The 27,326-nt window shown below is 46.6% G+C and overlaps 1 protein-coding gene across 3 annotated transcripts in view; it reads right to left on the bottom strand.

Annotated features, from left to right (window-relative positions):
* Nucleotides 1-27,326, bottom strand: part of LOC119382446 (protein nervous wreck) — a 159,318-nt gene that overhangs the window by 98,748 nt on the left and 33,244 nt on the right. For all 3 annotated transcript variants that reach the window (XM_037650150.2, XM_037650151.2, XM_037650152.2), the window contains exons 4-10: nucleotides 19,642-19,727; nucleotides 17,567-17,711; nucleotides 15,682-15,818; nucleotides 11,922-11,985; nucleotides 7,250-7,378; nucleotides 6,408-6,530; nucleotides 3,632-3,727 (exon numbers count right to left, since the gene is read on the bottom strand). In XM_037650150.2, the coding sequence (XP_037506078.1) occupies nucleotides 3,632-3,727; nucleotides 6,408-6,530; nucleotides 7,250-7,378; nucleotides 11,922-11,985; nucleotides 15,682-15,818; nucleotides 17,567-17,711; nucleotides 19,642-19,727 (780 nt within the window). The remainder of the gene's footprint in view (nucleotides 1-3,631; nucleotides 3,728-6,407; nucleotides 6,531-7,249; nucleotides 7,379-11,921; nucleotides 11,986-15,681; nucleotides 15,819-17,566; nucleotides 17,712-19,641; nucleotides 19,728-27,326) is intronic.

Below are 27,326 nucleotides of genomic sequence, written 5' to 3'. Positions count from 1 at the left end.
TATATTTCCGGACAGACGTGTTTCGCCCATACCGGAGTCCAAATTGCTCTTGCTTGTAACTGTCGGAAGGTGGTCGCTTCCTTGCGTGTTAGGTCCCGATGAGGTGGTGGATACTTGTTACGGCTTGCCCTGTACCACTGCAGGACTTCTCCGTACTTGGTGATGGCAAATTCTTCGCTGTTCGCGTTCTCGGCCTTGGCTTCTGCCGGGTCTGCTTCGCGCATATCGGGGAGCGATGACGGGAGCCCGCGTCTTGTTAGCGCGTGCGCCTCCCTGTCTGCTTCCTCGTTGCGGTTTGGACCAACCGACTCGTCCAGCTTGCCAGCGTGTGCCGGGAACCACTTGATGGTGACGTTGGTTGCCAGTCTTCCATTCTGTGCTGTTGAAGTTAGCGCTCTTGCCATGGTGGGGTATACGCTGTTTTGCGAAATGTTGGTGACCGCCGTTTTTGAATCACTTATTATCGTGCGACAGTCTGTTGTGTGCATTGCCAGTGCAATGGCGTATTCTTCCGCCTGCGCTGGTGTTCTGCACCGTATGCTTCCTGCGGAGACGAGTTCCCCGGTGCTTGCTCTGAGGATCGCCGCCCACAGAGACAAGATCCAGCACGTGCCACGTTCCCCTTGGAGCGCGAGGCGGCCAGTGCTCGCCTTCGGGCTTGTAGTACGGCCCCCGCCTCAGTAGGGCAAGCGGGCACGCAAGAGTCTCCATCCCTATCCCCTCCCCTGTTTTGCCGGATCGAACCAATAAAGTTGTCCTCTCTCTCTCTCTCTCTCTCTCTCTCTCTCTTTCGCTGGTCACATATGGCCAATGCTTCCTTTGCAAATTTTTCCTAATATCTGTGGCAGTGGTTTTCATACGTCTATTCAATGTTAACGCGATAGCGTTAAAGAGAAATTCCGCCGTCGGCGTCGGCGTCGTTGCTTGTGGACGAAAAATCATCATCTTGTCCGTGACCGAAAAATCGAAAAAGCTGCAAGTAAAATAATAAAAATGTTGGGTCCAAGTGAGAATCAAACCCAGGCCGTCTGCGCGGCAAGCAGGTGTTCTACCACACAGCCACGCCTCTGCTTGGAGCTGCACTGAAAGTAACTTTCATGCTTCCCAAAAATACGCGTCCTGTATACAGGTGTCACAGTACGAGATGTAATATCGCAGTAATATTGCGTGGTACAAGCGTACATTGCCATCGGGCGTCACACCATGTCAATATCATAACGACTTGGTGGTTTAAAGACAGCCACCCATTACAAAAGGCACACACATTACTGCGCGTATTCCCTTAAGACCACGTAGTGGGTTCATCGCAACTTCGAAAAAGTTTCTCGCGCATAATTGCTTCTGGTTTAAAGCATGCTACCCATTACATGAGGCACACACCTTAGTGCGCGCATTCTGTTGAACACTCGTAGTGTTCGAAGTGCGCACTAGGGGCAGGATATCGCTATCGCGTTCAACTCTTAAAGGCGAAGCTTAAGTGTCCCCCAATTTTTGAAGTTATGCATGGCTACGCATTAGCCTGCATTGAACCTGCCGCTATACACCAGAGCACGCCTGTCTCGCACCCAGGCTGCTGGCGAGCCGAGCGGATACTCTCGCACCCAGACGCCGGGCTGACCGGGGCTGCCAAGGCTCGCGCGGGCTGCACCAAGTAAACAGGGCAAGCTGCAGTTCAGAGGCCTTAAAGTGCGAAAAAGTACCCGTTCACGCCGCTTCAGCGTATAAGAGCTGCTCTGGGCACTACTGCGTCGTCTTTGGATGTCAAAACAAGCAGCGCAACAAGAGGATATTAGCCTTGTCTGCGACGATTACGACGCGCCACGGAAATAGTGCCGGTGCGGTGTTTTCAGCTTCGCCGCGAGTGGATAACTGTGATTCAAGCAGAAAAACTAGGAGCCGAGTGAAAATGCGCGAGTAAGTACACTAACTGCGTGTATTCTGCAGTGTGATGCCCACCTATTTCATTTTGCGAACGTAATTTGCGTGACACGCAGCTGGGTTGAAGGCAGACGCGAGCTTTGTGTGGGGGTGCACTTCATACCTTTGAGCGTTTCCTTTGACGAAAATCTAGTGCAAGGTAGTGCTTTCAAGCACAAGCAATCAGCATGCTTTGCCACTTTCAACGTAGTATTAAGCTTTAGTGCTTTTGGTGGCATCCACGCCTTCGAGATTTCGTCTTCAAAAGGTAATGAATGGCACGGTGCTCCTCAACAGCTGGCCAGAATTTCGTGTTTTCATTTCAGTGTTTGATGTCCACAAATTTATTTGGGCACGAGGCACCGAGCTGCACATAATACATACATTGGCACGTAAGTGAACAGTACTCGCGCCAGTGTCCTTCACGTCGCAGGCGTAGCTAACCGGCTTAACTAAGAGTAGCACGGTTTCGCTTGTAAAGCACCATCGTTACAAGAATAAAATCGCGCAGGTAGCTTCCAAAAGGGATCGCTGAACGATACTGCAGGTTATACTCTCTGATAGCACGCTTTTGTGAGCAAGACGCATTATTGTAAGAGCGCTCGTGAAACAAAAATTACGTTCCGCGAAACTGCCCGTAAAGCGTATACTCTAATTATTACGCGATGCATGCTGAAATGATGAGCTTTCACAAAACTTTGTGGACAACTTGTAATATGGGGCCACAAAACATCGTTTCACTCTTTCGCGAGCTGCACTGCAATTACGATTCACGCGTACTACTGCGAGAACGTTTTTTTACAAATGTAACAGCGTACGTACGTATCTGACGAAGTTGCTTCCGCAGCCCACTCAGCACATACTGTATACATTGTGGACTTGCATGAGCAAGATGTTCTTGATGTTCCAATAAAATCAGCGAAAATGTCCAGGCTAGAAAAGACGCGAAACACGCTCTCCGACGGGCTGAGTTTCGGGAGTTTCACGTTCGCTCTGTGTAGCGTCTGCTGGCGTGGCAGCCCGCGCATGTTGTTTCGTCGCGTGTGCGATAGATGGCGCGACGCGCGATGCAAATATGGCGATGCGCATAAAATTCGCTGTGTTCTGGTCTATACGCCTGTAAACTGTGACGTACACATAGCATGTCCTATTAGCAGTTTGAGTTGACTCACATGAGGGCAATAGCTTTAGATCTATTAAATAGACAAGCAAAAAAGGGAAGCATAATTTCATGTCTCAATAATGAGCACAAAATAATAACATTCCGACCGACTTAAATATAACAAGAGTTCAGTGAAAAGCGTATTGCAATGCCGGTCTGCTGCGTTCTGCAACGTCAAAGGCTTCTGACTTTACTGCGCTGTGATACTGGACGTGCTAAATGGGTGACACCCTTAATGAAAAAGGCAGATTATTTCACTCAAAATCAACATTTCCAATTCTGGTTTTTCGTCACCGTTTTGGCTGAGGTGATCTTTCCGTTCAGCTTTGCATTCAGTTTATTGAACATGCAGATACACGCACACATTTGCACACAAAATATCGACAAACCTTATTGTGAGGATCCCAACAGCCGCCTTTTATAAGTGACGCAATTGAACATGCAGACTGTTAGCGATTCACGTTTGAGAAGCACCGGCAGGCGACTTTCATTGTACAGACCTATCGAACTCGTCGAAACAATAACACATGCGAACACCAATGATTTCCGCACCTGGTCGTTGTCGCATGGGTCAAACTCGTACTTAATAGGCTTTCCTAGGACTTGGTTCTCTTGCAGGAAGCATTCCACGGTGTACTGCCTAGTTATCTGCAACGACATCAAATGAAGTTATTGCGCCAACTATGTATGGGTCGTTATAGGTCAAATGCGCTGGCTGGAAACTCGATACCCTCTTATTTTCTCCTTTTTTTATATTAAACAATTAGCAGGTGAAAATATCACGGGGAGAATTTTACGCACACGTAACCACCCTTTGATTTGCGGCAAACGGCAGGTAACCGGGTCTCAGGAAAAGACTTGTCAGCAATTTCGGTTTCACGCATTCTTTCAGACTTCTTTTTCTTTGGCAATTATTGTAATTTGTTCATTGGCTAAGAAACAATGCCAAAATAGCTTTGTTCGTTTTCGTTCCTTGAGCCCAAAGATACGGGCGGCCTAAAGGCAGCAAACTTAACAACTTATTCACAATAAATGGTCTCAGGAAAAACGGCTGAAGCTACTGTTCTAGAAGTGCCCCTAAAGCGTTCGAGCAGTGCTTTGGTTTGTGCTAGTCGGTTAATTGTCGCGCTTGTTAGGAACAACGCAAGGACGCAGGAAACACAGCCGGCGCTGCAGCCTCCGTAGCGTCTACCGTGTTTCTTCGACCTTGCGTTGTTACTTCTTAATGAGTGCTGAAGCGCATTGTCGGTTTTCTTTTACGCCTGGCTACTGCGTAGCAAAACTAAATTTAAGAAAAAAAGAGCTATATTCGTTGACTGTTTCGAGGTGCGTAAGAGGGAAAGAAATTCGTTAAATATATTGCGAAAGCCAGAGGAAAGTTGTGGCGTCCCAACACTGCGTTGTTTCTTGAGCAGCATCTTCGCACACCGTGCGTGGAAAACTGCGTAAGGAGGTGTGCGAAACACAGCTTACACTTCTCATTAAAGTTTGGGTACTTGCTCGATGATCGGATGAGCAATTTCTAGGCCTGAGTAGAAACGTTGTGTTATTAAGAAGATTGTGTTTTTATTGCGTTTGAATAGTCACTTGAAAATGTATGGCCGCGCTTTCTATCAATTGATCGATGTTAGTTTTATTTTGTCTATGTAATCAGGCAGAGGAGCGGCGGTTAAAAAGGTGCGACCTGGCTGGTTGACAAATCCACAGTCCCCCATGCAAGGATTCGCCGCAGCAAGGACAACTACTTTCAGACTACATCATCAAGAGAGTTAAAGGAGACATTGGCCATGTAACAAGATAACACATGTAGTAAGACAATGCGAAAGTGTGTGTATTGTGAAATTATTTACTCGCGAAGACAAACTTCAAGCGTAACTTGTCTGAAGCGCAAGAACACAAATGAAATGCAATACATTAAGAATTATTTATTAAAGACGGCAGTGTTACCTTCCTAAGCGTGGTTGGCGTTTTCTCTTTTTAGCATCGCCTTGTCTCATCACCCGTTGTTTTCTTCGGTACACTATGTTCGCTGGAACATTGGGTGCCAGTGAAAGCGTTAACACTAACTGATAAGAAAACGAAATCCGCGCTCCTAAAAAACAAACAAAAACACGCGTGAATTCGCCCCCCCCCCCTCCCATTTATCTAAACAGCAGTTTCGTCGAGCACGTGCGGAGACAATCATTCGCGGTCGATCTAGCTCGCATAGACCACAGACCGATGACGGCATTTTGGAATGCCGTCGTCGCGCATGAAGGCGACGAAGGCAGTGCTCAAATTCTTGAAGACGGCAAACTTACACCGGTGGTTATATACTAATGACGACATTGAGAAGTGTGACCTTGCGCGTGTGTGCTTCCCCCTTTCCCTCTTTCTCTCTACCTTTCAAACTCCCCCATCCCTTTCCCCGTTGTAGGGTAGCATACCAGTTTTCCTTTAGACTGCTTATCGTCCCTGGCTTTCCTCCCTCTCCGGTTCCTCCCTTCTGTATGTAGATAAGTTCGCATGCTCTTCCCACCCACCGTTTCTGAGAATCGCGCAAGTTTGCAGCATTCTTTGTTTTCCTTCACTGACTAGCCCCGCGATAATGTATCGCCGAGACGAAGCGAGATTCGCATTACGTGCTTTTTGATTACTTCCTGGTTTGCACTGTGACGCCTCCATTGCAAAGTTAAAGGCCACGCTTTGCTGCCACTCTGTATAACTTACGACACCCGTAATGTTTAAAAATGCTTTCAGTGTATTGCTAGTAGCCGAAATTTTTCATTGAATAGCTTCTATGGAGAAGTAAGTGCCATAAGTGAGCCTTTTTTTTGTCGAATATCCTGACACTTCAACGCATATGCGTTACAAAAAAAAAATAGAATGAATGAAACTCATTGACAGTGCACTTTTGGAATATTCCTGCAGAATGCCTTGTAGGTTTTGCGTGCATCCTTCTAAATATTTCTGAAACTTGGCCACTTATAACATTCTGCTAAAGTAAAAAAAAAAAAAAAACGAAACAAATGTAGTGTTCTAGATTGTCTTGTAGATAAATGTCCAATTATTACAAAAACGCAAGTCTTGAAACAACGCGAGAAACACTCGTTTTTCTGTGGAGTTTCTTCTCAGGCCTGCTTTCACACTGCTTCGCGGAATTCACATGGCGCAAAATATGCTCGCGAAAAAATATTTCGTGAAAACATTTTCTTACAGCTAATAATAAAAATTCAGAACTTAAAGAAGAATGGAAGACTACAAATAATGTCCCCGGTTTTTCCGTATTTACGTTCAACTTTCCAGAGGTTATGCAAAGCGCATTCTTAGAATCAGTAGAATTCCTTACATGATTGGCATCTTCGAGGATCCTTGAAAATGAAGAGTTGCAGGCCGCGACGGTGAGCAGCTCTGTCCGACTCATGAGTTGGATGTAGTCTTTCACTTTCTCCGAGACATCACAGTCTAGTGACTGGACAGCGAAGAGGCAAGCGAGAGCAGAAACTTGAGGACATGACATCAATGCATTCACGATCGCAGTGCACGGCAGACACGGATAGTCATCACCGGCTGCTCTAGAAACAGCACATGCCCAAACACTTAGGATAACGCAAAGACAAACAATTGTAAGCACTTGCTACATTCATTCAAGACTTTCAAGTGTTTGAAATCGAATGTCACTTTGTGCGATGTAAGCAGCTTTTCACACAAAACGTTTGTCACTAGTTGCATATTTCATTCACTTACTGGATTTGCAGACATCAAGTACGAACACAATAAATGAGAAAAATAACCGCGGAGCCAGATATGAATATTCTCATCATGCAGGAGAGCGGCGCCTTATGTCATAGAAAAAGAAGGAGGTATAAAGAAATATCGTATCACATGTACTGCTTTGCGCAACATTCATTTATTTGAAACGGCGCCACAGAGTAACAATAAAACACGGAATAAGACACGAGCACTGGCTGTTAGCCGAAGTTAGTTCGCATGAGGAAGACGTACACGCAGTTTGAAGGCAGCGCCACAGAACAGATACAATGTTCTTTTTGTGTATGTACGATGGCTAGGTAAACTCTCGAGTTGCCTGGTCCCGACGCCTAGCGAGCTTGGCTGAATGAACGCCGAACATTACAGGCAACATGGCGCAAGACTTGCAGTGAGCAAGTATAGAAAAATGTGAATGCGCACCTGCAGAATGTCGGGCAGGTCCGTCTCGTAAAATCTGGACTGGTGCGCGTTGGCCGCCACCAGGGAGAGAATGTAGTCGTTGCGAGCTTTTGTCGACTGGATGTCGCAGGCTTCTCTCCTGGACGAGAACTGCGTGGGTTGGAAGCAAATGTCCTCGTCTTTTGTCGTCATTAGCGCTAAGTTGACTTCGTTATAGTAAAAAACCCACTAGCCCAGCAGTCCATCCTACTGACTGCAAACAGCGTCCACTACCCTCTATGTTATTGTCAGCGTGTAAAGCCTAACTATGGAAAAATGCTGGTTTTTCCGGCGCGTAATGTGGCGGAACACACCGGGAGGAAGGAAGGAAGGAAGGAGGAAGGAAATGAAGGAAAGGCAGGGAGGTTAACCAGACGCGCGTCCGGTTTGCTACCCTACGCTGGGGGGAAGGGATGAAGGGATTAAAAGAAAGAAAGAAGAGGGAAGAAGGCACTGTCAGGGTACATATGCACCTGTCCATTGAATGCCTACAAGCGGTCGGTTAAGCCGGTCGATTTTAAAAACAGCAGTAATGCTCGCGTCGCTTTGCTGGCCTGAGATGCGTAGGGCCACGATCCGAGGATCTTCTCTTCGGAAAACGGTCTGTCGTCTAACTTGTTCAGCGCATCGCGCAGAACGTTTCGTTCGTTCACAAAACGTCCACAGAAACACAGTAGATGTTCTATCGTTTCGTTGCTATTGCACGAGTCACATTTTGAGGTGTCTGCCATTCCTATGCGAAAAGAGTACGCCTTCGTGAAAGCTACTCCTAACCACAGGCGGCACAGTAAAGTTGCATCACGGCGGGAGAGGTGCGATGGAACTTGGAGCTTCCTCGATGGGTCTAGTTCATGCAGGCACACCGGGAGAATCTATTTGCACCGCAGCAGCCTGGGGGTCATGTATAAACGCCACGTATGATGTCATACAGTAAAGTTAGAATGAAAGGCAACGTCCTGCCCGGCGTTGCATGAGTATCTTCATTTTGCCGGTGTCGGTGATTGGCCCGTGTCACTGGGGGTGGGGGAGGGGGGGGGGGAGGAGGAGGAGGAGGAGGAGGAGGAGGAAGTGTGACAACAACCCACGCCGTGCCTCTTCCCGGTCCTCACTATTCTGCGGGCATCACTGCTGCCAGAACTAGGGTCGCCAGCGACGTGCCTATCTACCAGTGACGTAACATGTAACATTTCTACTTAGGTAGCGCGACCCCGAGCTGTTGAACTAGAAATATCAACTGTCCCGGACGCAGCATGTATCAGCACTGTATCCGCTATTCTGTCTAAAGAACAAGAGCTTTACCTCAACAAAAGAAACCATTTATTAACGCGACAGCATTAAAGAGCTCGTTTCGGAGAAATTCCGGTGTCGGTGTCGGCATCGTTGGTAGTGAGCGAGAAATCAGCGTTGTCTGTGAGCGAAAAATCTAGCAAGATGCAAATAAAATAAATTATACAAATCTTCGGTTGGAGTGATAATCGAACGCAGGCCGTCTGCGTAGCAAGCATGTGTTCTACCACAGAGCGACGCCAATGCTTGAAACTGATTCGAAAAAAAAAAAAACACTATATGAATGCCAGGTAGTGGGACGAGTCTCCTTAACGCATTTAATATTGTGTGCCAGAAGCGTAGAATCGCGCCTGGCGTCAATACATCAATTGCGCAACGAGTGTGTGTTTTAAAGGACCACCCATTAGAAAGCGCTCAGACATATTCATTCATCATCATCAGCAAGAGCATCAACAAAGTGAGCAGCTGCGTAGGTTAGCGTGTTGCTTAACGTACACGTACTCGGCCCTTCGATAATTCGAAAAAGCAAGAATTATGGCGTAGTTGGCACTGCGCAACTGTACTTGCAGTGGGCATTCTAGGATAGTTTGAAACGGCCAATGTTACGCGCACAGACGTTCGTTTCCTTGCAGCACGGTTGAGGCACGCACCGAGAACCGAAGCCAGGCTAGCAATGAGAAGGCGATGCGCTCGGGGCCCGATTACGCTATCGCTTTCTGCTCTTGAAGGCGGAGCTCAAGTGTCCTCCAAGTTTTTCGCAGCCACGTATAGTGACACGGCCCTCCGCCTGGCCCTCCACTCGGAAAGGTTGCCGAGCCCTGGTGTGTACCGTATGAAACCTCTCGCTTCTCAGCGCGCGGCGTTAGACGGTTAGGCCACGAACAGTGCCGTCTTTCAGCCTGCTAACGGCAAGCTATTTATATACACCATTTACTTCAGCATGCTTTCTTGGTCACCACATAGATGGCGCGAATTGGGCGCGTGGCGCGCTTTAAAGATCGTCGCCCCGCTGCTGCGAACGCCGTTGCTCTTCGCCCTACAGGGCGTGGTCGCCTTCGTGCGCTTATCTCGAGGAGAAAAGGGGGCGGCCGGTGGGGTGGATCGGGGAGTTGTATGTCTTGTGGTTTCCCCACCATGTCCACGCTGAAGTCACAGAGCGTACGAAGGTCACTTCGCTCGCTGCAGGGACCGCGTTTGCGAAAGGACCGCGCTGTTCAAACTGAAATAAGTAACAACTGTGACAATTAGTTCGCGCTCGTCCTGTGTGTACCTGTTCGTTCGTTTCGTGCGTCCTGCTTTATGTTTGAGCAGTGCGCTTCAAGTGTCGAGCTGTGACGCATTAGTTCGCGCTCGCCCTGTGTGCGTTCTTTTCGTGCGTTTATGTTTACGACCAGTTTATGCGCACCATTTACCGCTGGCGGTACGCAGAGCTCGGAGGTGCTTCAGCGTGTTCACTATCACCCGCGAGATGGCACAAAGGGCGCGCTTTAAATAGCGAGCCTACATGCAACGGCCGGTCATGCAGGCTCCCCAGCTTTTAAGGTAGTAGCCCCCAACGCTTCTAGATTTTCTTTAAGTTTGCCAACTGTCCTTGAGACGGGCACTAAAAAGTGGCCCATTTCTGTACCCACTTGCGATGTGGAACGCCGGGCAAACAATGCGTCAAACGCTACCGCGCACCAGAAAACGCACACTGGAGTCTCCACGTGCCTAACGTAAAAACAACGCCTTCGCTGGTTCCGGCGTACTGTGGGAATAGATGTTACACGAAGCAGGTGGCGCACAAGACATGCAAGTAATGATATTCTTTTCATGACATGCCATTCATGTTCGTCGTATACACTCATGTCGTGCCGTGTCGACTACGCACAGCGGCGCTATCGCCGGGGCACGGCCGGACTGGAAAGACGCACGCGCGCGTTCCGTGGCTGGGGTAGCTGATTCATTAGCGTCGCAGAAGGCGCGGCGTTTTTTAGGGACGAAGCTCCTTAAAGCGGCACCCGTTCGTCCCCGTCGTAGTGCGTAACCATTCTTAACGCTAGTACCAGATCTTGACCTCCAAGGTGGTGCCGGTGGGAGATTTCTCCTGTGCGGTGTTGAACAATAAAAAATTCGCAGCGTGCGCGTTAACTAAAAGCCGACTTCTTCTGTCTCTTCATTCCCATTCGCAGCCATTGTTTACCTCCAAGGTAGTGCCCGGTGAGATTTCTCTTGTGCGTGATTAAACAATAAAAATTTTGTTCAAAACGCCGTTGATTGATGAAATAAACCAACGAAAGACGCCAGATGTTTTCTAAAAGCAAAACGAAAAGACGCCAGCTGCTTAACGAAAGACGCCAGATGTTTCTCCAGCCGCTTCGTCAAGGATTTTTAGCGGATCGCCGAGCCACTAACGCACCTCACGAAAGCCGACGTGGAATTCAAGTGGGAAATGGAGCAACTAGAAACATTTAAATGTTTCTAGTTGACGGCAGACGCCTCCGATACTTGCGCATTTCGACGAATACGCCTTTACGGAAATCCACACTAACGCAAGCAACTTAGGACTCCGCGCCGTTCTTCTGCAGTGGACCGGTGGACAAGAAAGGGTCATCGGTTATGCTAGCCGGTAGCTATCTAAGGTGGGAGCCAACTATTCTGCAACAGAAAAGGAGTGCCTTGCCATAATCTATGCTACATCAAAGTTTCGCCCCTACCTCTATAGCAAGCCGTTCAAAGTTGTGAGCGACCACCGCGCCTTGTGTTGGCTAGCTAACTTGAAGGACCCTTCAGGTGGCCTCGTACGGTGGATCCTGAGACTTGAAGAATTCGACATTACCGTCGTTTACAAGTCTGGACGAAAGCACTCTGACGCAGACCTTTCTCGCGCTCCCGTTGATCAGCCGCCGCAGGACGATCAGGACGATGACTGCCTCTTGGGAACCATAAGTGCCGACGACTTTGCTGAACGACAGCGAGCCGACCCGGAACTCAGGGGCCTTTTGTAATAACCTCGAGGGCAATACCGCCGCTGTTTCGAAGGTATTGAAGCGAGGACTGGCATCGTTCTTCTTGCGAAACAACATGATCAAAATAAAGTATGAACAAAATAAAGAATGAAAGTTGATTTGTTTCATTCAAGACTCACACGGTACATGCTATGGCCACTCGTGTATTTCTCTACGGGCCGTCAACAAGCACGTTTGGAAACTTAGAATAAAAAGAAAAACTCCTAGACAGTAACGGCGGGCTTTCACTTGACGTACAAATAGACATCATTTCTAAAAGCAGTGAAATTAAAGAGACCCCCCAAATAGTACCAAGAAGAGCCACAATACACTCAGCGATTGCTACTTGTAGTACAGTACGAATTTAATGAGATACATACTTTTTGGCTGTTCTTTTGTAGAGAAGTGATCGACTGAAATATTCGACCTTTCTTCTTTTTTAGCCTGCAAGAAAGGAAAAGAACATACACAGTGTTTTAGTTGCATGCAGAGCGACATGATATGCAAATGAGCTGCATGTATCGACTGGCACAAGGATCGGCTGCAGATGCCGGCCACTGCACGAGTCATATGCAGCTGCAAAGGCGCGGACGCAATCCCATCAAACTCACCTGTCTGCTGTATTAACGTTAATGTAAATATTTTTGCTTTACGCGGATTATTGTGGAATTATTCAATGCACTTATTAAAGTATTCTACTTCGGTAACGGCAATAAATACTGTAACTACTCTAGTACCTGCTCCCCCATATTTCTCGGCAGAGCGTCAAGATCGATATGCGCGAAGGCCTCATATCCTTCGTCGCCGTATGTGCATGAAGTTATCGCTTTGTAACAAAACTATGATAGTGCGCTCAAAAACACGGAAAGCGTTATATTATATTTGTTTGTTTCTTGTGTTGAACCACATTAGTCATGGTCAGTGATTACAAAGGCACAGGTAGCCAGAACAGGAAGTAATGGACAGGTAAGATTGGGAAGCCGAAAGACCGCTTACACAGTATTTGTCGTTTCTGATTTAGGAAGACATTTGGCACGGTTCAACATAACCGCCTGCAGACTATCATGTACGGGGAATAGCTTTATCATGCGATTGATAGAAAACATTTCGTCAGGATTGAAAACATTCTTTCAGAACGTCGTCAAAAATGACACATCTTGGGTAGAGTGACCTAGAATACTGGGAAAGTGGCCGAAGCAACGGCTCCAGCGCGGGCCTTTTGCGGCGAATTGCCGCGCCGCGCCGCTGCTGCGCCGGACCCGTGGGCTTTCTGCGCTCGGTAAGCGCGCGGAAACCGAAGGGCGTCTGCTAGGCGCCGTAGTTCTTTTGCGCTGAGTTTCCACACACGGCACTTGAAGTCTGTTCAACTTTATTAATGCGGTGCGGCATGGAGCTTGCCCATCTTTAAGCGCTGTGTTAGTGCTGGATCAGCAAGTGAATGCAAAAACTCATGTGTCAAGAGGGTTCAATGTGGCCCAGTTCCGTTGACAGAGTTAGGGAACGGTAACTTGGTAACTGTGGTGCGTGCGTAAAAACGCGCAGAATGAAGACACACAGGGTAAGAACGAAAACAAACACATTCGCATGGGTAATCGGGAAATAGCAACATGCATGCAAGAATAAAGAGTAATGAAAAAAAAAGTAAATTACTCGTGCAGTCAACTGAAATACTTACGAGCAGTGACCACTTCGCTAATCGCTACGAGCTTTTTACTCACGGTCGCCAGTGGTTTACAGCCATATGCACACGTCTTTATTCGACAATTCGTTAGCCTCGACTGGTACTTTATAATGGATAGAGCACAGTAAGGATGCGTAAGGGAAACAATAAGGGAAAGAGTAGAGACGGCCGTATACCACCGCAATAACGTTAGCTTATTCGCTTCTGATATAGTGTACAGCAACAAGGTTCACTGTGCACGAATATTGTCGTAAATTCAGACATCTGAGAGAAAAGCAATGCCAGGTAAACAAACGAACTTTATTCTACAGGTTTGCGCAAAGAAGGCCTAATATAGAAAAATGCTTGGCAAATATATCCAGATACCGTTGAAATAAATATATGAATACCCGAATTCTTGCTGTGCAAGCTACCTGAACAAAAGTACGGTAAGCAGTTTACAAATTTGAAGGTGTTATTTAAGTCACTTTAAAAAATTGTTCAAATCTAACACAGATCTCCTTGTGCCTAGCCTGAAAAAATGTAACATGCGATAACATATATACTGTGAATATTGTGCTCACACCCAGCACCTCCACCACTCTGAAATACCGCAGCACAGTCGTGGTCTCGACGCCTTTTATTCAGCAGAGCCGCCTGACCAACGCTCAGAACGAAGGTGACGCTCACAATGATGATGATTACAAACAGGTGAAGAGAATGAAGGAAGCATGTTGTGAATATTGTGCTCACAATACATTATAAACAGCTATATAAAGAATGGATGTTTCGGAGCCAGCTGGGGTCACTCATCCATGCACCGTCTCATGTCGCATCGTCACGCGGTGGTCAATACAGTCAATACAGCCTAAAACAAGGCTAATAATGCTCAAAACCAATGCAAAATAAACTAACAAGGTCTAAAACAATATAAACGACAGATGCTATTAAGAATTAATCGCAATAATTTACCTAAAATCGCGAAAACGCTCCTGAAGCATCCGGCCGACACCCGCGCCGCGAGAGAGGGCGCCACCACCTCAGCAAGCATGCGATTCTCAAGGGAATCGCTAATCCAAAGCGTCCAATTACAAGCAACAAGTTTTCCACTCCATCTTCGGCGGAAGCGCCTTCTCGAATGCGTGAAAGCCGCCCGAGGCTGAAAATTCGTTGGAAACTTGTTTCCTGTTGTTATGGCCATAATTCCCAACGCACACTGTCCGAAGCGACGCTGGGAACAGATATGCGGCTACGCTGCACTCAAAGTGTACCACCACGCAGCGCGCGTCGCCGTCATTGTCTGTTATCAGTTAATGAAACGCAGCTACATTTGTTGTCGGTGAGAGCACCGCTGACGAGTGAATAGCTTAGCTACGAACTATGTAGTTCTTGTCGCCTGTAAAACATGCGCCGTCAGACAGCGCGAGGATGCGCTAATCTTGCCGTCAACGGTCATCGTCGCACCCAAGTCGGTGAATCTTTGGTGTTGAACGTGAACTGTAGACGTGAACGGATTACGATGCCCTCAAGAGAGCACCAGAGTGGTTCGCACGACCCAGCCGGCCTGGCAGCTTAACGTAATGAATATGGTATGCATTATCCCAAAGAAGCTGGACACTTTAGAACGTGATGAATGATTATTGTACTCGATCGCTATCGAACGTGTCCTGTATATGACACTGGTACAATAATAAGCGCTCTATCATTATGCAGCGTGCCGCAAGCACGTTGCTGAGGGCGACTATACTGGCCCATTTTAGACGAATGTTTTGAGCTCAAACTCACTTTATGCAGCGTGTCATTCCGAGCGCGATTGTGTCCTTTCATGTACTTGCTCTGAACGTGCGCCTGGGAGAGAGCGTCGGAGATAACTGGCAAAGCCAGTCAGTTATTTCCGACGCTCTCCGAACCAAGCCAGCACACCGACACCGACGGGTCCCTTGAGTAAACAATACCGAAGTTCCAGACCGGAAGTTTCCTGGGGCGCGCCGTTCAGGCGTACGCTGTTTTGTGTACACAACAGCAAAACCTATATAAATATAATGCTTTCAAATAACTGCCTGGACAAACGTGAGCTTGAGGTGAACACTTATGTATACTTGACGTGTATAACCTAGACCGCAACAAAATGATATTTAATATCATCATAATAAAGTAGAAAAAATTATGTAAATAATGAACGACGTAGCTGCCGCTGTGGTACCGGTGCTCAGCTACTGACCCGACAGCCGCGCTTTCGATCCGGGCCATGGCGTTTGCATTTCAATGGAGGCGAAAAGCTAGGGACCCCCGTACTGTGCTATGTAGTGCACGTTACGGAACACCAGATGATCGAAATTTTTTTAGCCATCCACTACGGCGTAGACACGCACGAAACTACACACTAAATACAAAGTAAACTATCAACACGATCACACGTGCACGCACAGACCGCATTTCCTCACTAATAAGTAATACTCTCACTAAATGCAAATGCTCACTTCTCCTCCGCATCGTGGGCCTTGTCCCGTGCCTCGTGCGCCATGTGCTCTTCCTCGAAGTACAGCTTCTTGGTCTTGTCCACCTCCTGGACGCACTGTTGCACTTCGTCCTGGATTCGGCGCAGGTTGTCGAAGCACTGCACACACAATGTCGCCACTCAGGCCAGAAGCAACAAAGTAATCACCGCGGTTATATTTTTCACCGACGACTACTGACAGGAAGTGAATATTTTATGCAGCCGGAAAGGCACCAAAGATACAAAAAGTAAGAGGGAATCATCAACGATTGCAAAAGCAGCGAGAAAGATGCTTGTTACTAAGAATAAATATAGAAACTCACAAGGGTCCGTTGTGCATTCGCCTAAGACGGCTTGAAGGCGAAAGCCACCTTCTTTTTCTTCTCAGTCGATATACTGATTGCCTTCGAAAGCTTTCTGCAGCTAACGTGGTTCTGCACTACCTCCGCGATCGGAGGCATTGCAAGCTTTCTGCACATCATCTGGTTTTGCACTGCCTCCGTGATCGGCCAACCTTGGAACAAGCGACGATGTCGTGTGGTGACGTCATCATGCGACGTCACATTATGTGATGTATTAGTTACGTCACAATGCTGTGATTATGCCACCACAAGTTTCGGTGATCTGTGACATCGTGGTGTGACTTCATATGGTGACGTCGTAATATGATGATAATTGCTTGAATCACTCGTGTTGACGCCCACGCCGCCGGCGGCGGTCAATTTTTGCGTTTGATGAGGCACCTAAGGCTCTTGCCTTAATAAAAAAAAATCGAGAATAGTTAACTATACTTCCTTCAATACGTGAATAGTTTGCTCGCACTTGAATCCGAATTGTTCTCAATATAGAAGATTCCACATTCTGTCAAATGTCGAATTAAAAATATCATTCAGTGGTTATCAAATAAGGAACTAAGTATCGATACCAAGAAGGCTAAATGAGTTACCTTCCATTCTTGGTTGAAATCTGTAAACAATAGTTTTATAAAGACAATATTTAACGAGTCTGAGATAGAACTATAGCCTCAATTAAATACCATGGAGTCACGACAGATAACCACGTACACTGGCGAGTGCAGATTCAAAGAGTTTAATCTAAATTAGCTCGGGATGTCACGCGCTTACTCATGTTCGCAATTACTCTGATAGCACTATGCTATGCTTCTATTCATTGTCACTTCTTGTGTGGCATTCTGTCTTTGGGAGGCATGTACCGAACTTATCTGGATCCGCTTAGGCGGCTACAGAAACGTGCTGTCAGTCGCATCTCTTTTGCCCTTCCACCTATTATAAAACTAGCCAATTATATTTACGCTATTGTAAATTACAACCACCCCTTTACATGACATAAAGGAATATTCCACTGGCTAATAACGTATATGCTGAACGTATCTTGCAGTTGAATGCCATTGCAATCTGGAGTACTATTTATTATTGTCTTGGTAATAAAAATGTCATCTCATTTTCCCTAATGCACTAGAGAACGATATTTAGCAGAGTTAACAGGTCTCTGAATGTAATCTCTTCTTCAAATTTCCGACTGACTGGCATTTTTAGCCCATATTTACGTGCGTTTTCGTTCTTTTTCTTTGTTGAAACTGCTTTACTGAGTGTTTATTGTTGTGACTGATGAATGCATCTTGCTCACATGCTCTAGGATTGTGACTGGTCATCGGGCGAATTATCTTTCTTTACTAATTGATCAGTGAATATTATACATTATACAACTTTTACTTGTGCTTGTGCGAATTGTCATTATTACTCTTTTACCGCGTTCTGATTGCGTTGTCCTTGCTCTGGAAGCACCGCCCATTATTCATACAAACATCTATTCGTACAAACGCAAGAAAATAATGAAAGAACAACTACCTTCTTGGCCACATGGAGTTTGTTGGCCCGCACGTTTTTGGCATTTTCCGATATTTGCTGCGAAAAGACCTCTGCCGCCGCCAGCCGTGCCTTGGCGATCTTTTCCGTCTCGTCCAGGAGCATGCGCCACACGCCGTACACGGTCCTGGTACACGGACAGCAAGAACGCTTTCTGCTTACTTAATACTGCGCTGTAATATGTAGAAAAGCATTCTCTACGCTCGACGGTACAATGTTCAAGCTCATGTACCGGCAATAACGTGATTCATAAATTCGCACTTTAAAATCAGAACATCGACAGGTAAGATAAGCACTACAGCCGGTTACAACCGAAGAGCAGATGCAAGCTCCGCCCACAGCCGTCGCTGCTCCACCCAGAAAGAATTGGCATCCAATTGCATTTGCTCATTTGCGTGACGCCAAGCACCTGCCGCGTATTTCAGGTAGTTGATTTTGAATAGACACACGTTGGTGTCGCTGGTTTTCGGTTGAAAAATTTAAATTCCTGGCAAATTTCACTGCCAAATTTCACTTCTGGGCGAAACGTAGTATTTTAAGTAGCAACGACAAACATTTAATTACTAATAAGCGTAATTCACATTAGCGGCGAAGGCGTGCTCATGGTTTGAAGCACGGCTCTCTCGCACACATGAATGGCAGGCGTGCCGCCGTTCTGGGGCTTGTATTTATTCTTCAGTTGTAACCGACTATAGCACGCGTCATGACGAAACGTAACAGAATCTTAATGATCATGAAGTAACTCAACCGTACTGCAGAAGATACCGTAACGACAAATAACCATGCAGTAACGTCGTCGCCGTTATGTTTCAGGAATCATTATGCGTGATGCGATTGGCCGACAGAACGGTAACCGAATGTGATATACCTGTATTTTTTCTGGATGCGCTCAGTGTTGTCACTGGGTATTCTTGTTGCGACGACTCTGTGTAGGATACGTCGCGGTCGTCTAGTGGTGACGGTGCTCGACTGCTGGCCCGAAGGTCGCGCTATCGAAGCACGGCCGTATTTCAGTGGAGGCGAAATGCTAGAGGCCCGTGTAGCTAGATTAAGGTGCACGTATAAGAAGCGCAGGTGGTCGAAATTTCCGGAGCCCTCCGCTACGGCGTACCTCTTAAAAACACCGCGGTTTTGTGGCGTAAAACCCTAACAATTATTATTATCATTATACTCTGTGCATCAATCGAACGATTTTTTGTGTATTTATCAAAGCACTACTTAGGTGCTGGTTTCAATTCCGCCATGGCGATCTGAGTTTCCATATGCCTTCTAAAGTGCGGCCATGCCCTTTCTTCACGTTTTACTCCTCCATAATCTGACGTAGTTGGTAACCGTTACCAACTACGTCAGAAACTACGTCAGGCATTGAATGCCTACTAGTATTTCATACGATTCTCGCGCAATCTTATATATTTTCCTTGCTTGCAAGGGCATATGCCGCCGTAGTCCGGGCGTAAAAATTTATTCGCGGACCGGTGACGTGCGCTTTTACTCGCGCGATAAAGGAAGCTACATAACTTTAGCTCGGCACTGCGCGGCCCGATCATCGTCTGGTCAGGCCAGCCCTATTAGTTTGCGCACACTTCTGCTGCGCCAACGAACTTCGAGGCAAGAGACTCACTCACTCACTCACTCACTCGCTCACTCACTCGCTCGCTCGCTCACTCACTCACTCACTCACTCACTCACTCACTCACTCACTCACTCACTCACTCACTCACTCACTCACTCACTCACTCCCTCACTCCCTCACTCACTCACTCACTCACTCACTCACTCACTCACTCACTCACTCACTCACTCACTCACTCACTCACTCACTCAGTCAGTCAGTCAGTCAATCAGTCAATCAGTCAGTCAGTCAGTCAGTCAGTCAGTCAGTCAGTCAGTCAGTCAATCAATCAATCAATCAATCAATCAATCAATCAATCAATCAATCAATCAATCAATCAATCAATCAATCAATCAATTCTAAAACAATTCACTTTCTCAGTACCTCGCTCAGGCATCTCGCCTGCTCACTTGCCCAATCACTCATTCATGGATTGTGCACTAACTTTTTCTCTTGGCTGTCTTCGCTCTTGATCTCAATGCCGGGTGGAGGCTTCTTCTGCAGGTACGTCGTCGCCAATTTGAGCAGAGCCTGCGTCACAGAGAAATATTTTTCTAGGTGCGATATGGTCACTCATTCGTGTAAGCAGATCTGCCTGCTTCTTTATGGCTCTCATTCATCGCTCGGCAGCAGCGCTCGGCGATAAGCGGGCCAAGGAATTTCTGCCGCACACAATTTAACTTGACAAAGCACAGCAACCAGGCGTAATAAAACGCCGCCATTGAGTGGTTGGCATTTCACACAATGCGCCGGTTTGTAATGATTTTAATAATTACACATAAAAGTAATGACAGGACAAGGATGATTTGGTTTCTATATACAGCATAACTTCGTTATCATGAACAATGATATAGCGAATTATCGGTTGTAGCGAACAAACACAACCTTTAGTTAGTCCCGCTTCATTTAGATGGCATTCTTGTTATAACGAAACCGTAACACGCGAGAGCCTCCGCAATATAGGCTACAACGAATAAATATTTGGTTAGCGAGAGGCAGAAAATTTAAAGCTACCCTAAAACCAAAGTAAATATTGAAACACAATTGCCCATCACGTTTAAAAAATGCATATGGCTGTAGCATTGAAAACTTGGGTAAAAATTTGATGAAAAAAAATTGCGAAAGTTTTGGTCATCAGCACTGCGGACGCAGTGCTCATGACCGACCAATAACAACCACGTGTGTCTATCATTTCAGTCATATATCTATGGTCCCTCATTATTGCTATAAAACAACAGAAAATACAGAAAAAAATGCAGATTCAGCCTGCGCAGAGGCAATAAATGCCTGACTTGTAAATGATGCACATGGCATCCTCCTGGAGCCTGAGGCTCCGGCCCGGCTGATGAGCTTCGGTAGCGCAGTTGTATTCCGACATACGCGCGGGTTTCTGCAGTCCATTACTTTTATGGAGCCATCTGTCCACTACACAAGCACGGCAACCGCAATTACTACATTGCTTGCACCGGTGTCAAGTTTTGTCAAGGCATCCTGGTCAAAGTGTGCATGTACTGGAACTGGTTGCAAACGCTCACGATAATATACGCACAGATACAAAAAGAGAAAACTTTCAGTTCCTTTAGTTTTAAGACAGAGACAAAAGACGGAACGTTCCTCATTTTAGGGACGAAGCTCCTTAAAGCGGCACCCGTTCGTCCCTCGTAGTTGTAGTCGTACTGCGTAACCAGTCGTAACGCTAGTACCAGATCTTGACCTCCAAGGTGGTGCCGGTGGGGGATTTTTCCTGTGCGTTGTTGAACAATAAAAAATTCGCAGCGTGCGCGTTAACTAAAAACCGAATTCTTCTGTCTCTCATTCCCCCTTAGCAGCCATTCGCATGTTCCAGTAGGAAACGTTAGTAGAAGTAGAAGTGTAAGTGTTAGCTAAAAGCCGACTTCTTCTGTCTCTCATTCCCATTAGCAGCCATTGTTTACCTCCAAGGTAGTGCCTGGTGAGATTTCTCCTGTGCGTGATTAAACAAAAAAAAATTTGTTCAAAACGCCGTTGATTGATGAAATAAACCAACGAAAGACGCCAGATGTTTTCTAAAAGCAAAACGAAAGAACGCCAGATGTTTCTAAAGCAAAACGAAAAGACGCCAGCTGCTTAACGAAAGACGCCAGATGTTTTCTAAAGCAATGGTTTTCTAAACAATGCGAATTCACAGCGTACATGTAAAATTAAAGTGAGCTGCAAGTCGTCATAACTCATCGAACCTTTAGTATAAACGCGCCCGATCTCACGTCGGTGATGATGTACTGGGCAGAATTCACGGAAGATTCACGGTTTACCGATGAACCTCCGCAGCTTCGCCCACTCATCATCATTCACTCCGTGGATATGCTGTGAATTTTTTTTTTGCTCTATCCTTTTTTCACGCTCAATCCCTCAAAGTATGACATGCCCACAAGCCCTCATCGCTACCCCAGTGACCTTAAGCAATCGCTAAGGAGAGCACAGGTTGATACTCTCACAACACATTAAAAGGGTACTTACTCAACAAGTTTGCCCTCGCGATTTTTTGCTGCAATGTGTTGACGGCGGCCTGTTAGTCATAACACGGCACGTCGTTTGCTGCAGCGCGCGACAAATAATTAATTACAGGCTCCTCATTACCGACCAGTCTCAGTTTCGGTTTGAGAGAACTCCAAAACGACAAGCCGCCGGGCGCAACCATCAGCACCTAGCGTGTGCAACGCTCGACCACGTGAGCACACAGAACTGTTACGCACTTCCGCGCGGTCCGCATCAAGAAGTCCTTTCGAACAGAAAACGGGAAAGCAGTGTCGCCAAACAAAACTTTCAACGCGTGCGCCGCGGCCACGGACTCGCAAGTGGCCGCCGAAAAGTAGTCTGCTGGCGCAAGCGCGGCAAAAAAACAAATTTGCGACTATGACTTGTTGGATGTGGGCGCGAAAAGACAAGGACGAAGGAAAGAACGTACACAAACACACCTTGTCCTTGTCTTTTCGCGCCCACATCCAAGAAGCATGACTGACCAACAAGCCCGATTCGCTACCCGCGATTATGACGTCATTACTACTTGTTGGAACGGCTGCAGCGTGGTGACGTCGGGAAAGTATGGGGGTCACCGTCGAGTCACTTTCTAGGATGTCAATGCTACGAGGTGTGGAGTATAGTGCTGGATCGCGCACGCGAACTTGGAAATTTATGTAAAATGCCTTCCAAGTCATATTCGCTCATGATATTTTGCAGATGATATACGCACGTTCACGGGAACAGGTCCCATGGGCTATCTCGCCTGCGAAATTTTGTGTCAGTACCCCTTTAACGAAATTACTTTGAGATTCTCAATCGACTGCAGTGTTCCAGACAGCTGGAGCGTTCCGCAGCCTTGTCTTCCATCTGGCGATTCCGAGCTAAAGAGAAAGCGTGCCAAGAGGGAACCTTATGGCGCGTTATTTTCAGTACGTCACCCGGTGTTGCAATACCTCCGCAATCGGCCCACCTTTTTTCATGCGGCGATGTCATTTTATTATCAGTAGGGTTGAGAGCTGGGCTAGTTGGTGAGAGCTGGTCTAGTTGGCGAGTGTAGCGAGTGTCGTGTTTCTTCTTGTCCTCTTTGTCCCCGTCGAATTTGCGCTACTACACCATATGTTAAAAAGTCAGTTTATTATGTCATTATGACGCCACGAGGCATGTTGTTCTTTGTGCCTCTTTTGGTGTTGACGCCAACTACGCCGGATATTTCAACTCGTGAGACATATAAGGCTTTCACCTTAACACAGGTAAGTGAGTGCAGAAACCCCCATCCCCTACCCAACATAAATTTAGGCTGTAAAAAAATACTCCCAGGTGGGAGTAAAATGCTTGTCCTCTAGCGACACCCCCCCCCCCCCCCCCATTGGGAGTTTTTATACTCCGGCTTGCCGGAGTCATTGCGTGGAGCCTCCGGAGCATTTTTTGCTGTTCTTTCACTCCGGCTGGCCGGAGTTCTTGCGTGGCATCCTCGGAGTATTTTCCGCTGTTCTTTCACTCCGGTTGGTCGGAGTTTTTTCGCGACACCTCCGGGGTATCTTTTGCTGTTCCTCCGGCTGGCCGGAGTGACTGCATTGCACCTTCGGAGTATTTTTCGGTGTTCTTTCATTCCGGCTATCCGGAGTTCTTTCGTGGCACCGACGGAGTATTTTACGAATTTCCTTACTCCGTCCGGACGGAATTTCAGTGAGATACATCGGGAGTATTTTTTTCTTTGCTCCGCAGTTACAGATTCTTTACTCTATGCTGATCGTGTCCCGCATTGGTTATATGAAGGAATTCTCATAAAAACGCTGCAGAGTCACTGTGTAATTTTTTTTCACTGAGCTTTAACAGATGAAATTCAAGAGAATACTTGAGCTGTTATTATTCCATTTATTCACAATAGGCTGCAGTTTTCGGTTCATGAGCCAGTATTTGGGAAAGCAATGCAAGAAGAAACATGCAAAAGGCCCCCCAAAACAAAGCAGAAGTCATATCACGTGAAATCAATAGCGCTCAAGTTTTAAGCGCAGCGTGTCAGAATGAAGCCCAGAATGCTGCGAAAGAACGCACAACAAACGAAGGAAGCGTAGTCGCCGGGAACCATCCACGACGGACCATCCATCAGATCCATTGACGACGCAAGGGTTCAGCTGATTTCTTCCTGCATAATTTAGCTAAAAAGTAGTGCATGGGAACTCTAAATCATGCCACAAACACGAAAACTCAAGACACTGAAGCCACAGATATTCATTGAATCCCACACAGGGTGCCAGTCCATGAGAACACCAAGGTTCTTGCAGCATAGTCAATACTAAAATTAACGACAAAGTTTGAGAGAGCAGCGTTGATGAAGCGGACCACAAAGAACACAAAATCACAAAGAAGTCAATATCAAGAAGCACATCCTATGTACACTGGTGTCAGCCAGCCGCTCAGTGATAAAAACATACCTCCGCGCCGCGAACAAAGTGCAAAACGCGCAAAAATTTACCATACTTTTCTGAATCGATATTTCTACTTCTGCTCAATCTTTAAAAACCATTTTTGTTTCACTAAAATGAGCGAATTTCGGCACTCTCGACGAAAGTATCACGAATATCTCTCCCGATTAACTTGCTAATTTTATAAAATATTATTAGTGGTTATTACAGTTGCATTTTAATTTGTGCTTATCGTCCTACTTCCCGCATATTAGGCGCTTCCGGCGGCTCCACAAGAAAAGCGCACCTGTATTCTGCTTTGCAAGACAGGCTTCGGGGCAAGTTGGCGTGGTGCCTTTCTTTCCTAATTTGCTGCCCACGCTCTGTCACGAAACTTTTCGTAACGGACGTTTTTCAAAATAGTTATTGCGTAAGCATGTATAGTTTCCAAACGTACAGCCTCGAGCACAAATTAAAAGAATTACTCCTACTTAACAAAACAAATCAACAATAAAGGGTACAAACATTGCGCCACCTATGCTAATTGCATCTTCAGTACATACTGGCAGAAATGAGGGAATGTCGACCAGTCTACTCAGTACACGGGTCCTTGCAAACGTCCGGCAGGAGGCCACGGATGGTGTTGCACGCCGAGGTGTCACGATGTGTGCACCAGGATTCGAGACATTTCCTTTTTCCCTCTTTTGTTCACGGGCCAGCGTCGTTGCATTGTCCAGATCCAAACTATGTCCCGTCTTCGAGCACTGTTCGTCACAGAGAGATAGAGAGAAATGTTTTATTCACAGAGACACTCTACTTGAAGGTGAACATCTTGACAGTTTTAACTATCTGTTCGGGGAGATAAACTGAGATTTAATAGTGCCTCCAATATCCCCCCCCCCCCCCAAAAAAAAAAAATACATACACAGCCTTGGCAGCAGGACGGAAAAGAGAAAAATAAAGAAGCCGCAGCGCAATTGTACCCTCCCCCTCAGCAACACGGAAAAGGCTGCTAATTTCTCAAGGAGGTGCCCTCTCTTTCTCCTTCATTTTCTTTCAGATACCATTTCCTTCCCCACGCCCCAACGACGCTGAGCCGTGCTTTCTAATGCGTTGCAGAAATAAGCGTGTTTTTTTTTTAATCCTCGAACCATTACTACTACAATAACCCGAAACATGGAAGGGGGGTCGACAGACAATAACCCCCCTTCCAACGAAACATCAAGCGCCCCACAACCCGTTTTTGTGCCAAGCGACCCCTGCCTTCCTTTCGCATTCCCCGTCACCCACAAACTGGTCTCGTCACCCCTCTCTCCCTTTCTTGTTACGGACGCACCACATTCTCCGAAGTGTCAGTTACATTTCTATATTGATATCTCGGATACCACTTATCATATCAAATAATAGTTTCACCAAAATGAGCACGTATATGCGTTCTAAAAATCTGTACCAAACACCCTTCTCTAGCTCAATTCGCTAAATATATAAAAAATTAATACTGACTTTAGTTTTTCATGTTCTATTAGTTCAGCTTACATGAAAGATCAAGATTATTTACACGTAATGATAGACCTCGACCTGGCGTTTTTTAATATCGAAAGCGGACAAAATTTACCCTTTATTTATACTAACGAGACCAACAATAATTCTTTTACCAATTAGGTTTACTTATAACACTTAATAACTATTTATTGAATTACCCACACCTATGATGTTTTCCATCAATGCATATCTCCAGGGTCACTCTGCGCTCCAAATATTGCATGGCTGTGTGTAAAGTCACCGCGGTTATCCATATTTATTTTAAAACATGTGGTCCAAACAACGCGTTTTCGATATTTCCGGTGGATTTTTTACTGCCACCCAGTAATGCCAACCTAGTCTTGGTAACCTCTTTGGTTATCAAAATAGCAGTACGCAATTTTAGCACTTTTCGACAAAAATGACGCAGATAATTCAACAAGAGCTCACTCACCAGGTTTGCGCCGCACCCGCGACCATCCGCTTGTTCGCCAATCGCGAGATCACAATGTGTTGTTTGCTGCACGGCACCATCACGCGATTAAGGTTCCGACAGCTTGGTGCTGTCGATGAGATAATAACCTTCGTTGACGCTTGTAGTCGCTTGTAATGTCCGCAAGGTGCAGGGAACGATTTCCTTTTTCCGAACGCGGCCGAAGCCTTCGCACAATCCTCGCTCCACTTCGATTCGGGTGGCTTGGCTTGTGCCATGTTGGTTGTTATAGAATGATTCGATTTCAATAACTCGATGACGCTAGGTTTCCAAATGATACAAAAAGATTATTTACATATTTACAACTGTTAGAGAGCTAAAAAAGGATTCTTCATCTATCGCTGCTTGAACGTCTCCCTTCACTCTTCGGCTGTCGACTCCCCCCGCGCCGATCACCCTCTCTCCTTTTTGTTAGCTGCACCGTCCGGTCCAGCAAACCATCAGCTGCACCGTCCGGGTCATGATCCCGTTGCCAGAACATATACGCAGGGGTCCCAATAACCCAACTTCTACCGTGTGAAAGCAAGTGTCGGTCAGAGACCCCGCGACCGTTCGGGCGAAAGGGAAGATCTTTAACAATGGTTTCTGGGGACCGGCCGCCCGGCGAGGCTGCCTATGTCACTCCTCTAGCAGCCAATGAAAGTCGCTGAGCGATGCCTCCGGAGTAATTGCGGCATGAGCATCGGAGTATAATCAGGGAATGGGCGCCCTTTTCCTCCCTCCATCAGCCGCGGGAGGAGCACGGCGGTGAATGAACGTATATACTCCAGTACCAGGGGCGTAGCCAGGGGGGGGGCTTATGGGGCTTCAGCCCCCCCCCCCCGAAATTTTTCGTGCTCTCATACACCACCAACCAGCGGCGTCACCCGGGTGGTGGGATTTATTGGGCTTCAGCCTGATCATCATTTATTTAATTATTTATCTTTTTATGACCCTCAAAACGTTAGCAGAAGCAAGTTTGATATCGGGCTCTACACAGATGGCTCAAAAGTGGATGATGACACAAAACATCAACTGCTAGCTTCTCCTTGGATTCCTCCGCCATGCTAATGTTTAAGTCTATGAACGATTTTAAGCAGAAACGAATGTTTACGTGGCTTGGCTGGACAGGTACCGATGGCTTAGCTTCTCAGCGCTTCAAGAGGGTGCGTTTTGCCGAGTGTGTGTCCTTTTTAGCAGAAGTGAGATTGGCAAGGGCCAACATGCGCGCAC

The sequence above is a fragment of the Rhipicephalus sanguineus genome, chromosome 2 (genome assembly GCF_013339695.2).
Source record: "Rhipicephalus sanguineus isolate Rsan-2018 chromosome 2, BIME_Rsan_1.4, whole genome shotgun sequence".
Classification (NCBI taxonomy): domain Eukaryota; kingdom Metazoa; phylum Arthropoda; class Arachnida; order Ixodida; family Ixodidae; genus Rhipicephalus; species Rhipicephalus sanguineus.
The sequence above is the reverse complement of the archived record's forward strand: the minus strand, read 5'-3'. Positions and strand labels throughout refer to the sequence as shown.